The 14,062-nt window shown below is 36.6% G+C and overlaps 1 protein-coding gene across 1 annotated transcript in view; it reads left to right on the forward strand.

The window, feature by feature from the left end:
• Positions 1 to 14,062, forward strand: part of PARD3B (par-3 family cell polarity regulator beta) — a 1,037,324-nt gene that overhangs the window by 527,655 nt on the left and 495,607 nt on the right. Inside the window, exons 6-7 of the mRNA XM_012532519.3 lie at positions 7,382 to 7,468; positions 13,040 to 13,165. Coding sequence (XP_012387973.1) covers positions 7,382 to 7,468; positions 13,040 to 13,165 — 213 coding nt within the window. The remainder of the gene's footprint in view (positions 1 to 7,381; positions 7,469 to 13,039; positions 13,166 to 14,062) is intronic.

A 14,062-nucleotide genomic window follows, 5' to 3' on the forward strand; every position in this document is an offset into this window, starting at 1 on the left:
CTTTCATTCCTATACACTAACGATGAAAAATTTGAAAGAGAAATTAAGGAAACACTCCCATTTACCATTGCAACAAAAAGAATAAAATACCTAGGAATAACCTACCTAAGGAGACAAAAGACCTGTATGCAGAAGACTGTAAGACACGGATGAAAGAAATTAAAGATGATACAAACAGATGGAGAGATATACCATGTTCCTGGATTAGAAGAGTCAACATTGGGAAAATGACTATAGTACCCAGAGCAATCTACAAATTCATTGCATCCATATCAGACTACCTATGGCATTTTCCACAGAACTAGAACAAAAATTTTCACAATTTTTATGGAAACACAGAAGACCCCAAATAGCCAAAGCAGTCTTGGGGCAATTAGATAGCTACAGTAATCAAGGCAGTATGGTACTGGCACAAAAACAGAAATAAAGATAAATGGAACAGGTTAGAAAGCCCAGAGATAAATCCACGCACATATGATCACCCTATCTTTGATATGGGAGGCAAAAATATACGATGGAGAAAAGACAGCCACTTCAATAAGTGATGCTGGGAAAACTGGACAGCTACATGTAAAAGAATGAAATTAGAACACTGCCTAATACCATACACAAAAGCAAACTCAGAATGGATTAAAGACCTAAATGTAAAGCCAGACACTATAAAACTCTTAGAGGAAAACATAGACAGAACACTCTATGACCTAAATCACAGCAAGATCCTTTTTGACCTACCTCCTAGGGTAATGGAAATAAAAACAAAAGTAAACAAATGGGACCTAATGAAATTTAAAAGCTTTTGCACAGCAAAGGAAAGCATGAACAAGACAAAAAGCCAACCCTCAGAATGGGAGAAAATATTTGCAAATGAAGCAACTGACAAAGGATTAATCTCCAAAATATACAAGCAGCTCATGCAGCTCAATATCAACAAAACAAACAGCCCAATCCAAAAATGGGCAGAAGACCTAAATAGACATTTCTCCAAAGAAGATATACAGATTGCCAAGAAACACATGAAAGGATGCTCAACATTGCCAATCATTAGAGGAATTCAAATCAAAACTACAGTGAGATATCATTTCACACCAGTCAGAATGACCATCATCAATACATCTACAAACAGTAAATGCTGGAGAGGGTGTGGAGAAAAGGGAAATCTCTTGCACTGTTGGTGGGAATGTCAATTGATACAGCCACTATGGGGAACGGTATGGAGGTTCCTTAAGAAACTAAAAATAGAACTACCATACGACCCAGAAATCCCACTACTGGGCATATACCCTGAGAAAACCATAATTCAAGAAGGGTCATGTACCACAATGTTCATTGCAGCTCTATTTACAATAGCCAGGACATGGAAACCACCTAAGTGTCCATCAACAGATGAATGGATAAAGAAGATGTGGTACATATATACAATGGAATATTACTCAGCCATAAAAATAAACGAAACTGAGTTATTTGTAATGAGGTGGATGGACCTAGAGTCTGTTGTATAGAGTGAAGTAAGTCAGAAGGAGAAAATAAATACTGTGTGCTAACACATATATGGAATCTAAAAAAAAAAAAAAAAAGATTCTGATGAACCTAGGGGCAGGACCCAGACTTAGAGAATGGACTTGAGGACACAAGGAGGGAGAAGGGTAAGCTGGGATGAAGTGAGAGAGTCATGGACATATATACACTACCAACTGTAAAATAGATAGCTAGTTGGGAAGCAGCTGCATAGCACAGGGAGATCAGCTTGGTGCTTTGTGACCACCTAGAGGAGTGGGACAGGGAGGGTGGGAGGAAGACGCAAGAGGGAGGGGATATGGGGATATATGTATATGTGTAGCTGATTCACTTTAGTATACCGCAGAAACTAACACAACATTGTAAAGCTATTATACTCCAATAAAGATGTTAAAACAAAAAAGATTGCACTTTAAGCTTCTCTTTAATTAGCAAGCAGTGTATGCAAAAGACCTTCCCTTCATTCCTAATTTCTGGCTCATTCCTGACCTCACGTTATTCCAGATATGCCTCTTTTCCCAGGATGAAAACTGTCATCACATTTTATCCTGTCTTCTCCTTGGCCTCTCATTTTGCAAATTATTGACAGAGTCCATTTCATAATACCTTGAATCTTTCTCCATGTTTTCATGCTTTATTCCTATAATCATTGCTCAATCCGTAATACCTCTCAGCTGCATTGTTTCAGTAATTTACTAATTCCTACCTCAAGTACCAATTTCTCCCTTGTCTTTCCCTTTTCCAGTTGATCCCACATCTCTGCCAGGTAAAATATTTCTAAACCACTGCATTGATCTTAGTGTTCTCCTTTCCAAAACCTATAGTGATTCCATCTTCTAAAAAATTAAGCGTGCTTTTTTTCATTGTGGAATTTGACATATCGTACTGAGGTTTGATCTGAAGCTGATGGGTCAGCCTTATGTCCTCATTATCTTACCCTCTGTTCTCCTCCCTTCCTCCCCCCTCCTCCCCTCTCCTCCTTCTCTCGTTAGTATCACAGCCAATCCATGTGTCCACAGACCATCCTGATTCAGTGTCTCAGTGCAAACTGTTTCCTCTCCTGTGCATGATCTCTCCACGCCCTCACCAGCTTTTCTGGTTGAAGATTCATTTACCCTTCTCAGTTCCATCTAAAATTCTACTTCCTTTGAGAAGATTTTCCTGATTCCAGCTTTCCTTCCTGATCCTGTTCCCTTTTCTATGAACCTCATCAGAAAGCACCTCTGCTTTGAAACTTACATGTCAAAATGGTTGAAAACTACTGCTCTGAGAAACAGTAAATTCCAATTTGTGTCCTGAATTTACCTTATATAAATGGTGTGATGTTGGACAGATTATTTAACCTCTCCAAGCATCGGTTTACTTATCTGTAATGGAAGTGATATGTTTACTTTGTACATTTGATGTGAGTACATGTTATATAATACCCAGAAGATGATTAACATGCTGCCTCCCCCCAGATAGCGTACATTCATTGAGAACATACTGCAAGTACTACTACTGTTCTATTCCTTTGTATTATTTTTTGTTACCTGTCCTAATCTGCCTGCTGATTATGAACTCCTCAAGTATTAGACTTTGTTTTTTCCTTGCAGAGCTTCTTCATTGGAACTACTCGATTAATTGCATTAAGTGAATCCCACCACCTTTGACAACAAATTCTTTGTTAGATTTTTACTCAGTATAATCATATCAACAAGACATTTCATAAGTTGTTAAAAGAGTAAATGCTAAGCGTTCTCATCACAAGAAAATTTTTTTTTCTATTTCTTTAATTTAGTATTTATATGAGATGATGGATGTTCAGTAAACTTACTGAGATAATCATTTCATTATTTATGTAAGTCAAATCATTATGCTGTGTACCTTAAACGTATACAGTGCTGTTGATTATATCTCAATAAAACTGGGGGGAAAAACCCAAGACATTTCACTGTCAAGTAGCCTTCGGTGTCATCAGCAAGCTGTTCTTGGAGGTCTCTCTCTGTGGTCCATCTCTCACATTGCTGTATATGACAGTCTTGGACATCAGTCCCCAAAGAACACCCGCCAGTAACTTCTCTCCACTCATTATTACCCACTGTGTTCTCTATCAGCAGTCTAATTATGAAGAAAATCCTACAGTATTTATGGATTAAGAAAAAAAAACTCTTACTGAGGAAATCAAGTTGAGGAAAATTTGGAAAGTTTGAAATAGGTTATTGCCTTTTAACCCGTAAGCTTCTTTGTTCCTTCAGAAAGTTCTAATAATAATACTAACAGCTGATATTGGGTCCTTCGTATATGCCAGAGACTGTGTGTTTGCTGTATTTATATAATATTCTCTATTTTTTCTTTAAAACCAGCAGCTCTATTAGGAATTTATCTTAATTCCCTCATTGTCCAAATGAGGAAACTTACTTGTGGTCTTAGTTTAAATGATTTACTTAGGCACCTGACTCAGAGCCACCACTAGGATACACTTCTCTCTAATTTCATAAGTTAATCATTATTTCCTCCTGAAACAAAGTATCTCCTCTTCCCTGCCCTCAGACCTGTCTCTTCTGTACCCTAAACTAGTGGCCAATCACTGGGTTGACTAATCTTAAAGATGCCGTGCATTTTGCCTTGTGTGGAGAAATCAGACCTACAACCATCCGTCTGCAGCCCCTTCTCTCCCTCTAGCTTCGTGTCTTTCTGCTGGAAGGAACCAAACGAAGCACTTTCCATCTAGTTCTTGCCATAGCCGTTCACAACAGGCTCATTTTAAACCACTGATTCTGTACTTTCACCCATAGTTTTGTATTAAAGTCTTAGGTAGGTAGCAGCTGGTTCTAGTGATATTTGAATCAATTTTGTCAGTCGGAGCTTAGAACATGTAGCTTGCTTAATACTATTGGACCTAATGCTTGGTGACTATCTGCTTTTGTGTTGGTACGTCTTAGAAAGTTGAATTAGCTATTTTGAGCTTAGTGAAATCTTCCGACTTTTCTTTTTGTAAGTGAAATACTTTTCCTTTGCCCCGCAATTCATTTTTTATCTGTTTTTCACAAGTAGCTGCCAATCCCTTTTTCTTTCCACTTCTAGAATAGCCTTCTCACCTCATTCTCTACATTTTCCATTCTCAGTCTGCCTCCAAAACATAAATGTGCATACCCTGCTCACCAGTCCTTGAACTCTACCGTGCTGTTTGCCTAAACAAATAACATTAATAGCATATTTTCACATCTTAGTGAAATCTCATTTTATGAGATGTGTATTCAAGTAATTGTGTCTAGCCCTCCTTGCTATGTTTATCTTCCATGAGGGTATATATACAGGGATTTCCACAGAACTCCATCAAGTATGTAAAACACTGAGTGGTGTTTTCCCCTTTTAAAATAAATTTAAAAAGATGGACTGGTCTATGAGTTTCCTTTTTCAAATGCTTTTCTTTCCATCTTGAAACAAATAATGGGTAACAGTTTATAAAGATCATGGTAAAACATAGTCTGTGTAAAACTTGTAATGCTTGTCTTTAGATCTAATTCTCTAAGTATCTGCATTTAACAGTCAACAAAATTGAAAGTCTTTTATGCTGCTTTTTCTGGGATAGTAATATTTTTGTGATAGTAATTTAAGATTTGTCAAATATCATTTTAGCCAAAAAATAGTGACTATCATATAAAGATAGCATAAAAGTTTATTCTGAAATACTGAAAAAGGGAATCTTATAAAGTTGAAATAAACCTTAATACTGCATCCTCCAACAAAGTTTTAGTGTTTTGAAATAAGACTGATTACTTTAAGAAATTTTGTGATTTACTTTTAAGTAAATGTAAAAATACAAGTTTGATGATTACTAAAGAGTAGGTGTCAGTATGATACATAGAATTTACATAGAATTTATTATGTTTCATAGGAGAGGTTTTGAGTGGGATAAAGAAATACTTGCAAACTAGAAAAAAGAATCCATAAAGCCATTCTAAAATTTTTTAAGCTGAAATCTTGTTGTCTAGACTAAACACTTATATTCCAAAAGCATCTAGATAATACATATGAATGCTCTCAGCATGTGGAGATTTAATACATTTATTAGGAAAGATTTGTGTTATGCTCTAAGTGTAAAACTATAAAATTATGTTATAAAGGTAGAGATAATAAAGTTTCAGTGGTTAAACAAAATTTTCATCTCTGTTTTTAGAAGTCTTTACAATAATATCATAACCCTAGAATGTGTATGCTTTGGGTTTAGTCTTCCTCAAATACCTACGAGTGCACTATAAATCTGTTACGTAAAAGTTATTTCTTTGCGGTCCATTGAAAGCTACACAACTTTCTCTTCCCACCAAATATTTTATATTCAGGACTTAAAATGCATACCTATATTTAGGATTTCATATGCCTATATTCATATAGTGCCTATGCTTACACAGAAAGTATAGAGAAGAATCTACTTTATCCCTTGATCTTAGCACTCTAAGATTTATTTTATTTCCAACTTTTATTCCAGGCTTCTGATATAACCTGCTTGACTGAACAAAGTTTAAATATATCAGCAGTATCTGAGCAAAACTCGAAATTTACTATCAGTTTTGAAATTCCATCCCTTTCCATAAATGTTGGAAACTAACATGCTCTTTTTTGCAGTTCTTAATGATAATAGGTTTGCAATGAAAACACATTAAAAATAAGCCTAATCCACTGATGAGAATATATTTAATATATTTATTTTAGATTGCTGATAATTTAGGGAGTACTTCATGCAGAGTGAATTCATTAGGCATTTTGCTTTCTTAATGCTGTTCTCAACTTTCCAGCAAGGAGCCAAAATTTTCCCATTTTCAATTTGGAGCAGAAATGTATTTGTAGCAGCTGTAGCTCTTAATTTGACATCTAGTTTCAGGTCATTTTCATGTAAATAGGAAACAATAGAGACCTGCCTACAGTTTCCATAATGGAGATGTTTGCTTCAACTTTATCATTTTTCCTCTGACAATTTTATTTTCTCTCTCTGGGATTAAAGGAGCCAATAATTGTTCATGGTATTATTTTTCATCTTTATAAAAACTTGTTAGTTCCACTTTCCATTACTCCAAAGCTCCCAGTGCCTTGTATATTTCAGTCATACACACTATCCATTAATGTTTCTAGCTCATCCTTTCCTTAATCTGGAGTAGGTTAGACAGGTCAGGCTTTCCATTTCTTTCTGTAATACATTTTCTCCAGGCTTTTCAACTTCTTTTCCTACGTCTAAAAAAAAAAAAAAAAAAAAAACTGAGAGGTGAAAATTTGGAATTGTTCCATTGAATACAACTGATGCCTTATTGAAAGGCAAGTTTTAGTTTTGATTTATAATGCTTTGAACATGCCCATATGTATTACCAACTTTGGCTTCACAGTTGTTTAAAATGTAATTATGTGCTTTTTCTAATAAAAATGTGTTTTATTTCATTTTTCCTCTGTTCTGGAGGAAAAATCCTCCTTTATGTTTTAAGCATAGATATGCTTAATTCAATGTATTTTATCATCTATTCAGTAATTTTCAAGTGTGTCTCAATGGGGAGAAATTTCATTTTTGTGTACATCCTTTTTAAATATGTTGATTTATGCAGATTAAGTTAAGTAGGAAGTTATTTTTGTACATAGTCATTTCCATTTTTTCCTCTTCTAGGAAAAAAATAAGAAATCAGATAGTCTTTTAAACATTTTATTTCCTGGATCTTCTGAACATAACAGCAAATCATGTACTCCTTTGATTTCATCTCTGCTGTTGAATTTACAGCAGTTGCTATAATCCTAAGTTTGTTTTGTTTTTCTTTTTAATATGCCACATCTGATTGTTTTTGTTTTTGTTTTTTTAGCAGGGACTCATTTGTGCTCTTTTTTTTTTTTTTTTCTGTCCCAGTAATATGACAAGAACAGTGGAGATTTCTGGGGAAGGAGGCCCCTTGGGAATACATGTAGTACCTTTCTTTTCATCTCTGAGTGGAAGGTAAGATGTTTTCCTTATATCAGAAGCTCATACTAATGAAAAACTTGACTTGAGCTCATTTTCCCAAACATTTTTTAGAAGAGGATTAAGTGTATGTCTCTGTTATTTAGATAGACACCTCAAGTGGCCTCTGTTGGCCACTTATGTGTTAGAAACAAAATAACATCACTTCTAAGATACGATGGAAAAGAAATCATGACTTCTGCATTTACAGTTAATTAAGAAGTACTTTATTAAAGTATTCTTATCAGTGACACATAGACAGAAATCGTGGAAAGACTTTAACATATTGTTAGAGAAATATAGCAACTGAATTTTTTAATGTTCAAAAATACACTTAAATGAAATATAGTAATTCCAAATGGATATTTCTTGATATGCCTCAGGTTTATAGAACTTAGGATAATAAATATTCTAATATTATAAGTAGTTATATCAGAAGCTAAATATGTTTTGATTTTACATATAGTAGCAAAATGCCATTATTCTATTTATTTTGTTCTAAAATAAAATATAACCAATTAAAAATAATTTATCACATCCTTTTGAAATTTTAAAGACATTATATTTCTAAATCCATGCTGATAAATGGTAATTTAGATTGCTTCACCATCTCTTGAAATTTGTGTCTACTTAACTGGCTGTAAAACTTGTTTTACTGATGGGAATTAAAGTGTGTGCCTGAGAGTTAATATTAGTACTATTATAACAACCTTACAAAACTAGTATTAGATATTATGTTATTATAATACTTTTCAATAGGATGACTACCTTTTGCACTAGATTGACACTGACAAAGGCTGTCAGAAACTTAAAGAAAATGAATTTCTCACCCATATGATATGATTTTAATTAATTTGCTAAATTTATTTTCTTAAATATATCATTGAAAAGGCAAAATACCTGATTTTAGCTTAGGTGATCAAAGACCAGAAAAGTCGGTTGATTTTTCTCAAGGTCATACAAAATCCAGATATCTTGACTTGACCTCACTCTTTGCTCTTTCTATAACAAAACTTTCCCCAAAGCTTATATAGTATTTATTTACTGGTTCTGAATATTTATTCAATTTGGTCTGCCATACAGCAGGAAGAACAGATTTAGTCATGATATTTTGGTTGGCATCATTTTCAGTAGGTAGCCATCTGCTACCTGTAATTGCTAAGTCATCACCTTCTTTAGCAAATAACATCTGATGCCAAGCTCTTGCTGGAATGAATGTCCCCTAAAAAGAAATGAACTGAAAAGCTAGTGGCTCTTATTGTCTCATTTCCTGTATGTGTTAATAAGCATGTTTATAAATGTTATGGGTTATGGCACAGGACAAGCTGAGGTTGTTTTTGATAGACAGGGAGAGTGTTTACCCAGTTGTCACGAGGAATTCTAATGGCTTTTGTCAGAAGTGTACTGGTAGAGCTTTGTGAAATACCAGTGTGGCTAAATTACTAGGCCCTTTAGCTTAATGAAGCTGGAATAGACCACAAGATCATCCCAATTTTCAAAACGTGAAGAAATATACAACATGACAGTCGCCCTACATCATTTTCAGTTGTTCAGAAAACAAGTTGACGCTATAGACCAAAAATCACCTTCTCTCACTTCAAATGAGGAAAACACACTAGAATGCATTGATTTACCCCCTGATCCTTCCTAGTTCTGATTTCTAGCATAAGCTTTATAGAATAGGAAAAAGTATTGGACTCGGATTTGGAACAATTGGACTTGAATCTCACTGTTCTCTTTTGTATAACCTTGAGTGAGTCCCCTAAATTTGCCTCTTGTGAATACCTACTTCACATCAAGGTTGTGGGGATTAAACCACATTAAAAATGTGAATGCTCCTTGTGAAACACACAACATACAAATGTGTAAATTATTAGGATTAATACTATTTTGGCTAAAACAGAAAAACTTTGTTTAGAAATGAACTTTTATAAGTTCATGGTCAACTATTCAGTAAATTGGTGAAATAGTTTGTGTATGTGTGTGTGTGTATTTTTTGCTATCCACTGGTATTATAGGAAGGAAATTTAATTAAAAAACATAAAAAAATAATATGGAAGTGGAGACATGAGCCAATAAAAGTTAAGAAGTAATGAGTACAGGCTGAAACAGCACACTTAACTCAACCCATGTGTCTAGAAGCAACTGCATACAGAGTGTGTCAGACAAGTGTCTGACTTCATTATGCCATATGGTTGCCCTGTGTGAGCATGGGGGATGGGGGTAGTTAAGGTCATAGTGGTAGACTTAGTTCTTCATTTCCTTCCATTTATTGGTTTGTGTCATTATTTTAAATTAGAATTTACATTTAATTATTTACTAAGACTACTGTAATTCACTCTGCCTTCAATTTCTTTTTAATTTTTTTCTTTTACAAAAATAGGGCCACACCTGTTGTAGAATTAAGATTCCCTAATCAAAGTTAGAACACCCCGAGTACAACACACTGGCTGCTGTACTAAATGAGGCCTCAGTGGTTTCATCGGGGTGGAGAATGCTGCTTGTACGGAGGACTGTTGGCTCGCACAATAAAAACAAAAATGCAAGAAGAAAGAAAACAAAACAAGAGTCCCTGAAAGTAAAAAGCAACTTAATTTCATTCATTTTTTTCAAAAAAAAAATATAGTTTTATTTTAGAATTAAAGCATAAAATCTAATTGTCAGTAAATAAAGATAGCATAATATACCTGTTTCATAGTAAAGACAGCTGAATATGAGGCAGAAGGAAAGGAGGGATGGGTGAAGAGTGATATATAATGTGAGCAGAGGAGATGTTTAGGTAAAAATTCTAAGCGGGTGAGCGGCCTAGGCAGTGTGATACAGTGGGAAGAAAGGAGGAGGCCAGCAGGGCATAGGTTTGTGCCTAAATGATCATTAGAAGGGCAAGAAGCAATTGTTACCCCTCTTATTCTGCGGGGCTGTGGGTTTCGGCCTCCTTTATCACTGCTTCTTAATGCAAATTAACTGGTTCACCTCGGCCTATAACTCATCGATGGCATTAATTTTTAAATCCTGCGAGTCTTGGTCCCAAACGAGATAGCTATCCACAGCTCACCCATTTGGGGCAAAGAGAACAAAGAGGGACTCTTTTCTGAGCCTTCTCATACTAGTCTGGATGAAATCAAACTGGAAGGAATCCATCCCTTCCATAGAATAAAGAAGGCAGGAGTGGTTTGTTGCCAGGGAACAAACTAATAAAATCAGTTAGTTTTACATTTTACCAAAATTACCTCTGACACATGGGTTTTACAGTTGGGCTTATTCTGTCAATAAATTTTTCATGGAAAATTAGGTTATTTAGTTGAGTGAGGTTCACATAGCATACTCCAGCTGTAATATACCAGCTAAATTGCAACCCAGTGGCCTGAAAGAATTAATTCATCTCCCAAAATGTGAAATTAAATCCTAGGGAGTAACATTACATGACTGATGATGTACTGAATTAAATTAAAGGAAGACTTGAATGCTTGTTAAAAAAATATCGCTTATATAAACTAGTTTATAACCACATGTGAGCCTCCTAATGGGTCGTGTTACTGTGAATCCACCATAACAAAAATCCAAAATGTGAACTATTAGAGAGTTGTTCAGTTTAGGAGAGAAACAGTATTTTATTCTATTTCTTTCCTCTTTTTTTTTTTTTTTGACATGTCAAATAGTTCAATTTTTAATATTATATTATGAGATTAAGGTGGGATTAGTACTTTAAATAAATTAAATCTCAGATCTTTTATCAAATAGTAGCTTTGGCCCTTATTCTCTTCCACCCAGAAGTTGATTAATTTACTCACCTACTAGAACTAGGAAATGAAGCATCATTGCACACTTGGCCTGTGACCCTGAGCTTTCCCCACAGTAGGTGACAAAACTATTTGCTCTGCTCTCTCCTACGTCAGCATACTGTGTTCATTTAACTTATTTAAAGTAGACATCTAAATAGCCCTGCATGTGCCTCTCCTCCAGCTGTCTTGAGATGACGTGAGCTCATCAGATGAACTGAGGCCCTGGAGGCCGAGGTCCCACTTTGTGGCAGCTCCAAACAGGAAGATGGTTTTCATTAGAGACTTTCATTAGAGACTCCCCTTTTTAATGGCGGACACTATTATGCGTGCATAAAATGTGCTCATGTTTTATTTAGATTCGAGACTTAATGCAAAGGGACTACGTAATAGCACCTAAGGCCCCTATATGAAAGAGGGTGACAAAGTAGGAAAACAAGAGGATGAGGGAAGAGGAGGTGGTGGTTTCTCCACATCTAGCAGACTCCTCTTGGAGGACGTATCTGTCTGTTTTATCCTGAGACACCTGGGACCCTGACATGCCGCAAGGAACAGGGAAATCCCTCACATGAGAAATGGCTAAAGTATACACAAGTTTGATTTCTTTTAGTTTTCAGTTCAGATACTACCAATATGTAATAGGTGCGTGCAAGTGCATACACACACAGTTAAATTCTTTTCATTGCTGTAGCTTTCTTTCTCCTTTTCTTTTTTTCCAACCCCATCCCCTCCTGACTCTAAGCCACAGCCCCAAAGCACCGGGAGGTTCAGGGGATCCTCTCTGAATCCAGACTCCTCCTGGTTGAAATTTCAGACACCTCTTCCCAAAGCCCTGATTTCATCTGGTCACCGTCTTGCTCAGAAGCAGTGAGTGGCATGAGTATTACTCCAGCCTCATCACATCCGTCCATCAGCTGGTGTTCAAGGCCCCTTCACGTGGCACTGGCCTCCACATCCAGTGTGAGCTTCCACCCTGCTCCCCTTACACACACCTGTTCGTTCCTGCCTCTGTGTGTATTCTCTCTCTCCTCCTATCCAAATCCCACTCATTCTTCTGATCCAGTTTACATCCCACTTTCTTCCCAAATCCTTCTATGAAGACTCTAGGCTTATAGCTCCAGGTTTTTCATTACTCCTGTACTCCAAGCCTGTGCTGAGCCATTGTCCTGGTCCTACAGCCCTGTCTCATATTCTTCCATCCGAAGTGCAGAGAACACTCAACACACACTTGATTCAGTGGCACTAACAAATGGGACCGAACTTCCTTCTAAACTCAGTAATATGATTTCTGCTAAACATTTACTTCTTCAAATGCATATTATTGGAAGAGGTGGGAAGACTGCAAAAAAACTACTGTGAATACCTAATCCTCTCCCATTATCAAACATCGAGCCGCCCCCTGGGCACCAACTCAAACTTACTTATTACAGTCAGCCCTTCTGTGAATCCCTCTCGAAACCACGAGTCCTCTGTGTCCTGAACTCTACTGAGCAACACTTGCCTTTTCTAAGTTACCTACAAGCATGAGAAACGGGATTGTAGGTCATTGTGCTCTGGGCTGGTGTTTACGTATAGGTATCTTGAAGGGCTTCTTCTCCTTAGTGAGTCATGTGTGCGAGTGTGTTTTTTTGTTTGTTTGTTTACTAAGGATTTAAATAACAGTTGCCCGAATATAAAGCATACGTCCTTTCATAAATAGAAACCGATGTTTATTTCTGAACGGTTACAAATGGAGAAACAACTCGCAGGTTATTCAGTCATTCTCTTTCAACCGAAATGTTGCCTTTAGGATTCTAGGGCTCTTCATCCGTGGCATTGAGGAAAACAGCAGGTCTAAGCGGGAAGGACTGTTTCACGAAAATGAATGTATTGTAAAAATCAACAGCGTGGACCTCGTAGACAAAACCTTTGCTCAGTAAGCATGTTTTTTATTGTTTTATTTACTTTATTGATTCCTAGAATGCTTATGATCATTACTGAGCTCATTATGATCAAAAATGTAGGTAGAACTTCTGATAAGTTCCCTTTGACCCCAGAAGATCTATTTTCAAATATGTCCTGTGTTTTAGCGTACTCAGAGGTGGGCTGCAAATGTCCCTGACAGCCCTGAGAAGGACAAACTGCAGAACAGAGCAAACCTTCTGCCTGGCTGTCTTTCTGGGGCATCGATAGATGGGTTTGTTTTTCTTGGGATACAGGTCAGTTAGACTGGTATTTAAGAACTCTTCACAGACTATTAGTTCGGCTTATTAATTAACTTACTTGGTGTCAGTAGTCTTCCTTAAACTAAATATCTGTGAGAGATGACTGTGAAGACTCACTGAATAATAGAAACAAATGGAAAAAAAAAAAAAGTTAAAATAGGGCTTCCCTGGTGGCGCAGTAGTTGAGAGTCCGCCTGCCGATGCATGGGACACGGGTTCGTGCCCCGGTCTGGGAAGATCCCACATGCTGCGGAGCGGCTGGGCCCGTGAGCCATGGCCGCTGAGCCTGCGCGCCCAGAGCCTGTGCTCCGCAATGGGAGAGGCCACAGCAGTGAGAGGCCCACGTAGCGCAAAAAAAAAAAAAAAAAAGTTAAAATACTCTCCCTCAAGAAATTATTTCTCTGCATGTGAAAATGTTACAGGAATAGGTCTTTGTACCTAAGAATTAAAGTATGCAGCAGTCTGCATATGCTTTTTTATATGTATATTGGCATTACAGTGGAACAAGGGAGTAATCACGAATACTCTTTAGTAATGATCACCAACCTCTCTTGTTTCAACCAAAACAACTCATAATATATCTTCTCTGTGACCATTAGTTGCCAATA

This window comes from Orcinus orca, chromosome 7 (genome assembly GCF_937001465.1).
Source record: "Orcinus orca chromosome 7, mOrcOrc1.1, whole genome shotgun sequence".
Classification (NCBI taxonomy): domain Eukaryota; kingdom Metazoa; phylum Chordata; class Mammalia; order Artiodactyla; family Delphinidae; genus Orcinus; species Orcinus orca.